Raw genomic sequence first — 14,853 nt, 5'->3', positions numbered from 1 at the left:
CAGCTGTATTTGGCCATAAAATAAGGTGTTCAGAGTAGTTTTATATGTTTTAAGTGATCAACTTTCGGTAAAAATTACACTCATACATAATCATTGGGGGTGTCGTTTTTACCGAAAGTCGATCTACACCCCTTAAACATGTAAAATTACTCTGAACACCTTAGTTTAGGTCCAAATATTGCTGTAACAAATTCTCAGGTCCCTGTGCCTTCTTTCAGCTTACATGAACGTATAGAGACATCGATCGATGTTAAATCAAGAATACTTCAGTATTTTTCCATGCAATATAAAGTCGCTTCTTGCTTACTCGGATAGAAAAATAGAGTGCACCGCCTATCCATCGTTTGTCTTTTTATTGATTTGTTAAAATCCTCGCCATATGACAATTGCTGAATACAGTAATTATTCTGTAAAACACCCCTCATTTCTATACAATGAAACACTCACAACTAATTTCTAAACATTTTCTTCAGGTTGGTAAGTATGGATTATGAAAAGTTCTTTTTGCACAACCAATACAATTTTCTATGTGACGTTTCGATGACTAGTACGATATGTACACTGTCACCTTCATCAGACAAATGACCCGTGAAGGGTATGCACACAAAGGTGTAAAATGTGTACGAGTTATCCACAAAATCTATGTCATTTTCGGCTACGCTGTAAACGTATGTACAATAGTTGTTATATATGTACCGAAATGAATCGATTCAGCTACGCTTTGTTTAAAACTTGGTCATAGATGTGCGAGAGTCTATGAGTCTCCTCATCTCGATTTAGAACTGGCCCACTGCGACGTATCCAGATGGCTTCCTTTATCTGCCGCTTTAACAGATTGCTCTCTCTGTCCAATACTTTGGAGTTATACCAGTCAATCACATGATTTTTCTGTGTGGCATGGTCTGTGATTGCCGATTTATTTATCTGGGAACCTGACTGTTTCCTTTCTGATCTGATGAATTTTTTTACCTCATAATTTACCTTGTTCATATAAAGTAAAACTTTTCTGAATTTATCTCGTATGTATCTTGGTTATTTACAATGAAATACCCAACCTTTACATCAAGTAGAGCCTCGATATGATAAATTATTATACATTATAAAGTAAAATATTGATATAACGTTCCTCGTTTATGTAAAGTAAGACCTCGATACAAAAACGGTTTAATCTCCCTTTAACGCCATTCGTTTTTACACGGCTTTACTTCGACATATCGTTTATAATTTTATATACATATAATTTAATCTTGCTTGTAACAAGCATTTTCATTGGCTTAAACATTTATGTTATCAGCCCATAACGTAAAAAAAAAATGACGTCGCCGTTTGTAACGTCGCTTTTGATTGGCTTATACAGCGGCGTAATAATTTGTAAGAGCAAAGAGTCCACCAATAAAAGTGGATTCCCACAGGGAATGTGTATAGTAGATTAAATTATAAGGATTGACTTGAATATATTTTTCATGTTATGGAGCTATAACACAAAAAAACGGAGTGTACTCTATAAATGAACCGCGAAGCAGTTTATGATGAGAGTACACTCCGTTTTTTTGTGTTATACCTCCATAACATGAAAAATATAAATTTAAGTTTCGCTCAGTTTCGCTAAGATGACATCGTTGTAAGCTAACTAGTAGCTTGGGGTGATGTTTAATGTTCCTTTCTTCTAATGTATGCTCTACACACGAAGTTAATCCTTAAGTAACCCCCACTTTGTCATCGTTACCAGCACGACGAATCCAGTTAAACTAAGGTGGTAAGGTTGTTTTTTTTTTTAATCAATGACGGTTTGTTTTCAAGAGTATGATATGCTTTGTTTAAATGAGGATTGAACGGGGTTTTTTTTCAATTCCATGCAGGTATGAACGCAAAGCGGCTACATACATATTCCGTGAAGCCCGCTCGGGCATCATGGTAAATCATGTCTGTTACGTTATATTTACATTATAAATTTTCATTTATTATTGACCTAAATAAAGATATTCCCTTTTATTACCGATATTGAATTGTTTATGTCGTCAGTGCAAACGAGATTCCTGGAACCGCCTAACGTCATCAAAATGTTTGCTTCTAGCAGTTGTCCCATGTTATTCTAGGCGAGAGGAGATGCTTCGAAATGACGCTGATCGAATTGCGTTCATAGCCCTATGAAGTGGAACGCAATTTCTTATTGCAATGCTCATAGCGGAACTTACAGTGGAAATGTAAATATATTCAAATTCAAATTCAAAATTTTATTTGCACATTTGTAACTACAAAGTAGTTAGAAGGCAAAATAGAAAAATACAGCGAAATACATACATAGACATATATAGCAATGATGCACCGCGATACAGAATTACCCATCGAAAAATGACTTTAGTTTCATTCTCTTCCCCATCATTGCATACGCTGTTATTTTTCCACGGGTAAGGATAAGTAGACGGAAACACAAATAACAAATCTAAGACGCCAAAGATAACACAATTCAGTAGTAAATATCTATAATACAAATCTTTACACGAGATTTTCTTAAAGACATTGTTTGATTCGACTTCCACTATTTCATGTTCTGAGATACATTTGGATTGTACATTATTCCCATAGCGGCGGTTACAACAAGATAGTTTCAAACGAATCATGCACCCCGAATACCCACACAGTCCGTCAATTTGCTTTTTACCTATTCACCCCTAAAGACACACTTGAACTCTTCCAATTCAAAGGTTGGAATAGTTCAGTATGAAATTTCAGGGGTGAATGAGTTAAAAACCCTCCGGCATATCTTACCCCAGTCAAACAAGGTCAGACGGTCTGGATACGCCCCCTGTACTGTAGACAATTTCTCTTCTCGTCGACATAGCGTTAACATGACCGGGTTAATCCCTCCCAACGGGAAGTGAACATAATGAGCTACTACATAGCTTTGATATCATTAGGACCAGATTAGTCGATAAAGGTAATTGAAACTAGCTTATCCTTATTTATCCAAACGCTACGTCTCGGCCAATTCTGTCAAGGTCCGGATTAGTGCGTTGGGTTTAGCGTCCAAAAAATAGTTAAGATCATTTGAGGACGTGCCCCCGTGTGTTAATGCATGTGTGTGTGTGTGTGTGCTGGAGGCAGGATATTGGTTTATTGCGCTTCTTTGGAGTGCTGCCTAATTACAGCGAAGACACCCGTCACATTATTTGGTCACATAATATTGACGACGGGTCAACGAGGCGTTGCGCTTACCCTAGATGATGAACGCTTACATGTGAATAACAATTGACACTTAACAGGATTTTGGTATGCCCCGGCCTGAGTTTGGTTTCGTTTATTTTTGTTTAACGTCATTTTAACAGCTAAGGCCATTTGTGTAGTGTATAAAGGAGACGGGGTATGTTGGTGTCCTTTCTCCTTGTGATAGCGCGGATCTGATGCCGACTTTATAGTGCTATCTCACTGAAATGCCATGCCGAAGGCAACCAGCATAGCATTCCGCCTGATCACATGAAACTGACAACGGGTGAACCAGTTGTTCCGGCCTGGGAACAGAACATTTCTTTCCTCACATATGCGAACGTTAGATGCAACAAAGCCAAGAATAAGGTCGTGCCAAGGGAGGCGTTTGATGAATAAAGACCAAGAATACAAGTTAACCTATATCAGGAAAAGCACAGATTCCAACTGTCGCTCTTGAGCGCATTGTACTAATGTATGTCACCAATATGCCGTAAGATATTTGTCACGTGATTCAATGTCCCCATACAAAATCCCTGGTATTACAGGAATAGCCGGACTGCCCTTCGTCTGGTCCCTCCCGCTCGATCAATCTGGTGTAACGTTTACTATCCAGCAAAGCTCTCAGGTCTATCGAAACGCACAAACCCCTTTGAAGAGTTCGCCGAGATTTGTCTTCAATCAAGTTGTACCAAGCTTTATTACTAAGTTTAGGGAACGTAAAATCAAATTTCTTAATTATATATTCTTTGGATAAATGGGAAAAAAATAAGTTTGTATATCATGGGATGATAATAATTTTAAACATGTTATGAATGGTTTACATTTTCATGAACAAAATATCGATTACAACTCCTCTTTAATTTCTCAATAATCTGAATATGCGAAGCCACGCTAAGCATGTCTAGAAAACAACTGCTAAACAGCTACTTATTGTAATGGAAAAAGAAACGGAGTAAAACCAATAAGTACCCCACTTTGTTTGGGGGCCTTAATTAACCGTTTTTTGCCTTGCAGACTAGTGGAACTACGTATTGTATTTGAAAGTAAGGAAGTGATCACTGTCAATCGTTGATGATCGAAGACGCCTTTATTTTTTATCTCCAGATTCGACCGGGGTTAATATACGTAGGTCACGTAATATTTGGGGGTGCATATATACTTCCGGTATACAACAATAATCTGGAAATAGTTAAAGATATGGAGAAAAAACACACACTTGTGCACGGTCTCAGACTTCTCAGACTGTCTACCGGATGAGCGGGTATTACTCAATAGGTATCCATTTTATGAAGGATGTGACATTTCAGTCGTTTCCACCATGATTTTAAAATCTTGCATTACCATGAAATTGATTTACTGGCTGGTTTATTTTCATTACCAGAAGTATACATGTCCATTTTATGTACCACGTGTTCACCCGGTGACCGAAAACGACGTATTGTCTGGCCTGTTGGATTAAACCGTCTTCAAGAATAACAAATACACTTCAATTTGTATTTAGTTTCCATTATTTATTTTAATGTAAATAACAAAGTAAATGATGACTTTGGTCCCCAAATGGAGAAGGCAATATGTAGAATGGATAGTAAGGCATTGGTCCTTTGCATGAACTTTTAAAATCTTAGTCTCCCTTGCTCTCACTCAAAATCTCGCTTCACCTCGCACACATCTTTTGAACTTGAATTTCTCCCACGCTTTCCTCACTTCCGTTTTCGGTTTCTTTTGACCAAGACGTAACTTCGAGCTAGTGTCCAGAAACCACCCATGTGTGTCCACACGTGCTAGATGTATATTGGATACGCGTGCGTATACACACGTGTAAACATTTAAAAGTGTTCCGCAAAACTGTCTGCACAGTACACAAGAGTAGTAATGTCCTGTTCAGGAATAAGGTATACATGCGCACATATGTTAAGCACCAACGTTTAAGTATAGACATTTGTACAAGCTATTCAACATATAGGTGTACCACTTGGCTAATTGAACGCACACACACACATACATTAACATGTTTAACAATATCAAGAAGTATGTGTAACACGTATGCAAGTAGGTATGCGTGAAATTGTTTTAGACCAAGTTTATGAATGAACTGAATTATTTCGACAGGTATTTAACAGGCAGCTGTGCGGCACGTCTCCAGTTGTCATTCCTGTGCCAAATGCAAGTTAACCTTTTTGTGTCTGTAGTTTTTAGATTTAGTCGATAATGTGTCGTTGACAGCCGAAGTTCTGACCGGCCTGACTTGCACCTTGATTTGAACCATATTGTAAACTGATCACGTTTTTCCCTGCATCCAGCTGTTCTTTTGTAAACTGTCGCTCGTTTTTCGTGGCTTCCTTTACTCCGAATGTCCCCATCTGAAATCAGAATGTATATGAGATGATTACTTGGGGAACCGTAGCTCATTTTATACCTGAAAGCAGTAAAATAGCTTGCGACCTGCCTTGACATATTTGATGAGTGCAGAGAAGGTATTTGTATCATGAGCTAAATCGTTGGATTTCAAAGATGGAATAATGACGGATATTATAGTTACAATGTACAGATATTTTCACCAGCAATCTTAAGGTACGACTGCCAAAAACTGTAACTATATGCATTGAAAACAGATTTTTCCCGGTTGACGAGGACTTTTGATAACTCATTTCTGAATAGAAAACTATAACTTATGGGACTTTTTGTATGAAATAAACAAAACAAAATTGATCAACAAAAGTGTTATGAATTTTCATGCAATGTGCTTTTGCGGATCAAGTATCCTTAATGTTACATTTTGAATGCCTACCTTCCTGCCCAGAGCGTCCAGACAAACCACGACCTGGTTTAGGTTAGCTTGGTCAGTCAGGTCTACTGTCTGAAATCTATCGCAATCCGCGACACCAAGACCTTTAGCTGCTTCTATGAATTTTCCAATCAAGTCCATTTTTTTGAAAGACATTGTCTGTCGCTTACTTAGGTCTTTATCCGCTACCTTTTTAGAGCCAAGGTTCATGGCCAAACTGTAAAGTGAATCAATTGTAACAGTTATGTTAATCTGAAATGTACAAGTGATGTGACTATTCATTTCTAAATATTTGCATATGTTTACTAATTAACCATGTTTAATCTCCCCAATAATAATCCAGAAAAAATATCCTCATCTCAAACAGTTTTTAAAACCAAAATACCTTAGAAATTCCTTAAATATGCATCCTAGATTGAGTTATCAAATCTGACACGTATTCCTCCCCCATTAGATCTCCACACTTCCGGCCAGGCCAGTCTTAAGATAAAGACGGTTGGTTCCCCTGTCATAACCATTGCATGACGTCACGTCAACAATAGCAAATCACGGAAGAAAACGTTGATCAGCTGGAAATGATGAAATCAATGTTTCCATTTCATGGAACTACCACTTATATTTAATGAAGGAGAAAAAATAAGTATTCCCCACTTTACGAGTAACACAGAAAAAATCTCAACCCTCGGGTAAGATTTTTAAATGCCCTGAGTAAAGATATTTCTGTCTTACCTCTAAGACGGAAATATTATATAAGTCGGTCATTTAAGACAGAGCAGCAGGGTCGGTATATTAGTGTCATTATCCTTTGATCAGAGTACGATAACCGAGTGGGGAGTGAACGACCAACTGCAGAGTTTTTACAGTTACTCGATACATCTTATTTAGGCCATATTGACAATGAAAAAAACTCAGAACTTTAACTTGAGGGTTTAAGCACTTCACAGTTTATTTTCAACTTTATAAAATTATCACAATTGTTCACTAGTATGATATCCCTGTTATACCCTACAATAAAGCAGCCATGTCTCAGAAAGAAGTATAACGATGACGTCACGAGAATAAACATGACGTTAAATAACTTACCGGCCCAAGATGTAACCGTCGTTTAACACTTCGTAGAAGTTCTCCTTACTGCCATCGGTGCTGAACGACTCCCCTGTGTTCTGTTGGACCCATTGAAGCACTTTACAAGCTAGCTCCTCGCTGTACTTACTGTTGATCTGAAAAAAACATACCAAACAGGAAGTAGAATATTGGTTGAAATAGATGACTATTGCAAATTACATGATTTTCGTGAAAAGCGTTCGACCTTCAAAGACTCAGGAGTTGGACAGTTCACCATAGATTGTGTTCTAGTCTCATCAAGTCCTAATTGCAAATACTGAAAGTAAATTATGAAATGCGGTCGCTGTTTAGGAGTCGACACACATCGTCTCTAAGGAAACAAATCGGAGAAAAAACTTGATATTCTTGTGAAGTATTTAGTTCTATCACCTTTACAGAACACAATTTCTATCTTCAATTATTACCGAAAATCTATCACTAAAGCAGTTGCACTTGACTTTTTGGCGAGTGCGGTTATACAACATTCTATTATAGTGACAACCGGAAGTACATTATGTATTTCGAAAATAAAGATGCAACTACGTACAATACAATTAAATTTTTTATCACAAGTGTAAATAAAAAAGTTGATGTTAATAATAATTAGTGATAATTAAAATCAGACAGGAGGAAGACCAAAGATATTGTTTCTTTAAACATTTGTTCGTATGAATTTTTGTCGACACCCTTGTTATGTAATGCAACCCCGATAAACGTGTCGATAACAGAGAAAAATACAGTTGCATTTTATACGATAGCTGCATCAATAACATGTAAGCAATGCCTAGCTACAATGCCGTTTGTGCCATGCTATCGCGCTTAGTGGCAGAGTTCTTCAGTGGCGTTATATCCCTTTTACCCGACATTATTATATTACTTCTGTTTGTCTTGAGAAATGTTGGCGTTATAGAGGGGTTTGACGTTAAAAAGAGGTTCGGCGTTATAAAGGGGTTTGACGTTATAAAGAATTTTGACGTCATAAGTGAGATTGGCGACAAACGAGGAAGACGGATTGATTATTGTTAAGAAAAAGGGGAAAGGGGTATCTTGAATTATGTTACCGGTAAGCTATATAGCAAATACAATTGGCATTACATCGATAATTTACTTTATTGATTGAACTATTGAACTCCTTTAGACGCTGATATTCTACTGGACGTACACGAGTGACTTTATAACAAGGTTTCATTATATTTCTTATTGTATATGTATGTGTACCTATTTTTATCATCATCACTTCAATTAATACTCATAATACATGTCCCTAAGCGACGGGGAAAGAGTTCATATATGTAACCGCACACTCTTTCCAATGCCCGTTATTAATGGTATATAGTTGAAGCTATTTACGTTCGATTGGATGATAGATTTTGCCGGGGAACTTAATAGATATCATCATACGTGTGAGCTTTAGACCACATACGTTGATTTGGCTGGGGAGGGAGACGTGTATGTGATTAAACGACCGAGTCTTATCAGACGCTCGACAGTGACGAATCTGATTATATGTTGAATGAGTCGAACAGGATGTCTGCTCGCTAACGACCATGTCACGTGACATTGGGCGTGGTAACAGACAACATGCGTGCGCAAACACACATACAAGATGTGCACACAATACAAGTCGAAATCACTCTCGCTTTTATAAATACAAAGCAGGAAAACTGGTTGAAAGTGTTTAAATCTTACACTGTCGCGTCAGTGTGTACGAGGAAAAGTTTCATCTGTACCCGATACCGTTATATGTTATAAATATACGCCTCGTCTGATCTTTTATCGATCAATCTATGAATTTCCGCTGTGTAACATATTGCTTTGCATTTTAACTGCAAACGGAAGGCATACAACTGTATTTTAACTGTCAAGCATACAGCGGGTTATTGTAGCGTGTTCTGTGACACGTCTACTGCGCCTGATAAATCACCTCTGTTTACTTCTGACATTTTATCGTTCATCCCCGAAATGTCATGACTAGCACGTTCTTCAGCAAACATGAATACGTGGAGAGTTTACTGTTATGCATAACACTATCTCTATTGAATAAAACACTAACAAAAATATAATATCAACTTGTGACACCAACCAGGATGTTAGACCAATAACGTATACCCAACCAGGGATGTTAGACTGATAACGTATACCCAACCAGGGATGTTAGACCGATAACGTATACCCAACCAGGGATGTTAGACCGATAACGTATACCTAACCAGGGATGTTAGACCAATAACGTATACCCAACCAGGGATGTTAGACCGATAACGTGTACCCAACCAGGGATGTTAGACCAATAACGTATACCCAACCAGTGATGTTAGACCGATAACGTATACCCAACCAGGGATGTTAGACCAATAACGTATACCCAACCAGGGATGTTAGACAGATACCTTTTTATACCAACCAGGAATGTTAGAATGATAACATATACCAAACCAGAGATGTTGGACCTATAACATATAACACCAACCTGGGATGTTAGACCGATAACATATAACACCAACCTGGGATGTTAGACCGATAACATGTAACACCAACCTCNACCTATAACATATACCAAACCAGAGATGTTGGACCTATAACATATAACCAACCAGAGATGATAGACTGATAACGTGTAACCAACCTGGGATGTCAGACCTATAACATATAACACCAACCTGGGAGGTTAGACCGATAACATATAACACCAACCTGGGATGTCAGACCTATAACAAATAACACCAACGTGGGATGTTAGACCGATAACATATAACACCAACCTCGGATGTCAGACCTATAACTTTTATTACCAAGCAGAGACGTTGGACTGATAACGTTTACCCAACCAGGAATGATAGACCGATAACTTTGAACACCAACCAGAGACATTAGACTGATAACGTATGACTCCCAGATTGATAACTTACAACACTAACTAGTGTCGTTAGATCTATAACCGATGACGTCAGAACGATAATTCATAACATTTACCAAGTAAGTAAGCATAACTTATATATAGCACTCATCAATGACATAAGATCGATCATTCTAGTTAGCTACACAATAACCACGAACGTCAGACCGATAATCAGGTAAGACAACCCGATATCTTCTTACCACGGACGTCGGACCGATAATCAGGTTAGACAGACCGATACCATCTAACCACGGACGTCGGACCGATAATCAGGGATGACAAACCGATACCAACTAACCACGGACGTCGGACCGATAATCAGGTTAGACAGACCGATACCTTCTTACCACGGACGTCGGGCCGATAACCAGGCCAGACAAACCGATACCATCTAACCACGGACGTCGGACCGATACCAAAGTAAGACAAACCGGTACCATCTAACCACGGACGTCGGACCGATAATCAGGTAAGACAAACCGATACCATCTAACCACGGACGTCGGACCGATAATCAGGGAAGACAAACCGATACCATCTAACCACGAACGTCGGACCGATAATCAGGGATGACAAACCGATACCATCTAACCACGAACGTCGGACCGATAACCAGGGAAGACAAACCGATACCATCTAACCACGAACGTCGGACCGATAATCAGGGAGGACAAACCGATACCATCTAACCACGGACGTCGGACCGATAACCAGTTAAGACAGACCGATACCATCCAACACCATGAGCTATTCCTTTACCAAAACCAAAACAAACAGGAAAGCAACATTAATATATTCTCATTGGCAGTTAGCATCAATCACCCACAGAAGATAACATAGTTATGACGTGCTATCTTATCGAACGTTGAGAAATATCAACATCGTTATTCTAAATACTGCATTTTCTTATAAACATTTATCGAGGAAAGAGTTTAAACCTCCGCTTATCCGTTATCATATAAACACAGTCAGGGCAGGCTAAATATGAATCGTGTTGATACTCGCTGACGTCTGCCCACTTAATACACATCCTATACACATAACACGCTCGCTCAGAAACCAAGAAGATGCATACGTTTCATTTAAAACACGTAGCATGTTTTTACTTATCGGTAAAATTCCGATCCCACCATTCAGATCGGAAGGGGTGAGCTAGTGAGCATTCCACCAATATGACGTAACGCAAAACCAAATTTAATTTCCGTTAGGAAATTTTCAGCATATTCACAGAGTCGGCTCTAGCCAACGGACCGGAACTCTCAATCCCTGCCCGACCCCCGGGGCTGTTTTCTCTATCAATGTTATCGTACATCGATAAACGATGTTAAAAGCTTGGTCAGTTTTTCACAAAAATATACAACATTCTTTTAATTTATTTATTTTGAACTCTTTCTGCAATTTCTTTTTTTATTAATCGTGATAACTTGCCTTAATTCAAAAGTGAGGAGCGAGCGAGACATATCGGGATAAAACACCGTCAGTAAATCTCTACTGTTGTTTGTAAAACTAATAAATTACAACATGTAAACGCCAGACCGAGAGAGAAGGAAATAAGCGATACACACTTACAGAAACAAGAGGAAACTTATAATACCATCGCAATGCCAAATTACATGTTAATATGTACACATATATCAAATACAATTTTACACGGTTTGGGACAAATTAAAGAGTTTTATCGGAACATGTTAATTTCCCATTAAATATTTCCTTAACTGGATACCGAGTTATGTCTTCCCATGTGTCATATACATGTATTACAATGTTAATAGGTGTCTGTCATAGTAACTTAGACTAAGTGGCTTTCAGTCAGGATCGTACACGTCCTATAATGTCAGATATTGTAACAGAAAAAAACATCTAGCTTGTTTAACTACATTCTTCGGTTACTTGCTGAGAGCCCTTACATCCTTTTTCGATCTCTAGTACAAACAAACTCAAAGGAACGTCATTGTTGACAATGGGTGTGTCCCCTTTCTGAAAATGATAATTTTTGATCGGGCACACAGACATTCAAATTGGATAAGCGACAAAGGGCGTCGTAATTAAATTATCATAAATAACAGACATCATTTCAAAAGTTGCAGACCTCTCCATACTACATAGGCGTCGTTGACGTTTTACCAGCTAACAAAATAATAGATTACATACAGGATGTGGCCGACACTGTTTTAAATCCAGTTAGAATTTATTACGTTCATGACAGTCTCCCAGACATCCCTCTGCAATGGTGGTTATTGGGAGAGTTTCTGTAAATCCCATTGGCGCCAGAAAGATCGTGATCACTTTTCTGATGTAATCAAAAATATAACAGACAGACACACAATCTCAATTAAGCCATGGTCATCTGTTTGGCTCTAATCCAGAATTAAACTTTTAACTGAATCAGTATTTATTGAGGATTTTCCCCTCTGCAGCCTCCCAGCCGGCGGTGCAGATGCCGGACATTGATCACAACCCGCGGGAAAGTGGCAGACGACAATATACATATCACAGCTTCTTACCTTGTCCTGGGCCTCACGGGCAAGTCCGCTCTTTGTGGCTCTGTTAGCTGACATGATGAGAATATTTATCCTTATTCCTGGTTTTCGAAGTTCTTACAGACACGTGTACGCAGAGGAGAACTGAACAGACGACTGTGAAACCGCAATATATATGTCTAACGGTGCGATGATTCACTGGTAACCTCCGACCTCACAGCTGATTATAACCGCTTCTCTGATTGGTTAACCCGCCGGACTAGGCGTGCCCAGTCTAACCTTGTTTATTGTAAATGTTTGAATCGATACAATCGCTAATGCGTTAAGCATTAAAAGGTGTCAAAAGGGAAAAAGTAATATACACAAAGGCACAGCGGTATAATATGAGATCATTTTAAATTGAATTAATTTTATTTTCGGATCATATCGTTCGTCGAGTCCTTATATGGAAGTTGAACCTCGCCGCCTCGCGCTGACCTCGTGACTAAGTGTAAAGAGGTGGCACCTAAACAAAATATTTACGTGAATCTCATTAACAAAAGCCACAAATCTTAAAAATGTGTGACGTCACGTCCTGAGTTTAGATAAAACAATATTACGTTAACCCACGACGGAATGTCTCGAATTCCTATCCACCGGACTTGTATTGTGTTAATGTACCTATTATTTACCTGAAATACTTATCGTAGATACATTTGTACCTATATAAACGCACACCTGTCTAGTGGCTTAGAATGTTGACGTATGCCACTGTGTATTATATTCATAACGACTCTGTTTGTCTAAATACTTATAAAGTAAGTTTATAGTGCAGACGTACATAGCTGGTTTGTCGTGTGTTCCGACTGCCTGCTTGGTTAGCTTACAGAATATTTAATATAAAACTTGCTAATCGCTATATATTTAAAAAATATATAAAAATATCAACGAATATTTTATGTATCTTTTACTGAAATATCAATTAAGACGCTAGCTGCGATTACGTAGCTTTCTGACGACGAGATTTTTTTTTAATAAATTGCGTCGTCAGATCTACGAAGCGGTCCAATGCCAACAAACGGAGCAAAATCAAAAATGTTTATCTGTAGGATTACATATAATTCACGCCTCATATGAGTATAATGTTTTTTATCAAAATATTGCATAATTGATGAAAAAACGAATCTTTACTAATAAAAAAAAAGCTCTTTCACGAAATTAGCCAAGTTCATCTTGGGGGGGGGGGGGGGGGGTAACGACCGCCATGACAGATCACGCGTGATGTTATCTCAATTTTCCTTTCTATTATATATATGGAATGGCCTTCACGGCCAAATAAAGTATTACTTCTGATGCCGTCATGTTTACTAAAATTTCCATATTGGGTCATAACTGACCCTACGAGGTTTCCAACATTGCGGTCAATTCAGATTTCGATTCCCCTTCGACGTTCACTTGATAATTTGACGACATTTTAAGCAGAGTTTAACTTGAAGTTATATAGGATATCAACAGTAATAGTTCATATTGCAACCCTATTTTTGATGCGGACCAATGTGTTGTCAATTAATTCTAAAATCGCTCCGGTGTGATTCACACCGGGCTTGCTCCATTACAAGGCATGGGATCGATTTGATAGCCCGGCTGGGTTTTATTAGTACTATTAAGATGCATGTTCGTCCAAATTTAGTTCTTAATTTCATTAATTTGTGAGGAGAAATTTAGTTTGTTTTAAGTTGACGTTAAGCTAACCAGCCGTTGAACAACTGAGCACAGATTGTTTACAAATACAAATTTGTTTACCGTTACAATTGAGGTGAGTCGACAAAATGTCCCACTAATCAATCAGTGTTTTGGGGGACATATTGTATGTATTATGTATTTTACAACAAATTGTTCAAGTAATTTGGCATTTTCTAGAACGAAAATGGCTGAATCAATGAATAAAGCACCTCCCCGCCAAAAAAAAACCCTGTATTTTCCTTCCTAGATACTCTTAGGAGTTATACTCATTTACGCTATCTGCAGAGAGCACACGTTAACGTTAGCATAACCCCCGGAGTTTCGAGAATAGTAATTTCCCTCATTTCCGCTATTTTGAAAGCACCACATGAAGGAATTTGGAACCGCCAAAACCAAACCCCGACACCCAATCCAAAAGGAATCGTTACCATATTTTTTATATATATTATACTATTTGGCAACCTATTGTGAACAGTTCTAATTTCAAAAATGATAACCAGGTAACTGGCACTAAACTTAGTAAAAGACGTCTGACGTCATGATGACGTCATGTACACATGTAGAGAAGTTTTTTTATAGTATAGCATCGCAATAAACAAATGTCTTTGTGTAGCTATGTGAGACTAAAAGTCGTCGTGATATAGTTGGTGATACTG

The 14,853-nt window shown here is 38.2% G+C and overlaps 1 protein-coding gene across 1 annotated transcript; it reads right to left on the bottom strand.

Annotated features, from left to right (window-relative positions):
• Positions 1-4,697: 4,697 nt before the first annotated feature.
• LOC110447065 (myophilin-like) lies at positions 4,698-12,680 on the bottom strand. Its single transcript, XM_021492486.1, has 4 exons — positions 12,500-12,680; positions 7,076-7,212; positions 5,996-6,209; positions 4,698-5,567 (listed from the first exon to the last, which is right to left on the bottom strand). Exons 1-4 carry the CDS (start codon positions 12,551-12,553, stop codon positions 5,406-5,408), a joined length of 567 nt encoding a protein of 188 aa, XP_021348161.1. The 5' UTR covers positions 12,554-12,680; the 3' UTR covers positions 4,698-5,405.
• Between the last annotated feature and the right edge of the window lie 2,173 nt (positions 12,681-14,853).

Source organism: Mizuhopecten yessoensis, unplaced genomic scaffold (assembly GCF_002113885.1).
Source record: "Mizuhopecten yessoensis strain PY_sf001 unplaced genomic scaffold, ASM211388v2 scaffold3139, whole genome shotgun sequence".
NCBI lineage: Eukaryota > Metazoa > Mollusca > Bivalvia > Pectinida > Pectinidae > Mizuhopecten > Mizuhopecten yessoensis.
This window is presented reverse-complemented; position numbering and strand designations above follow the sequence as displayed.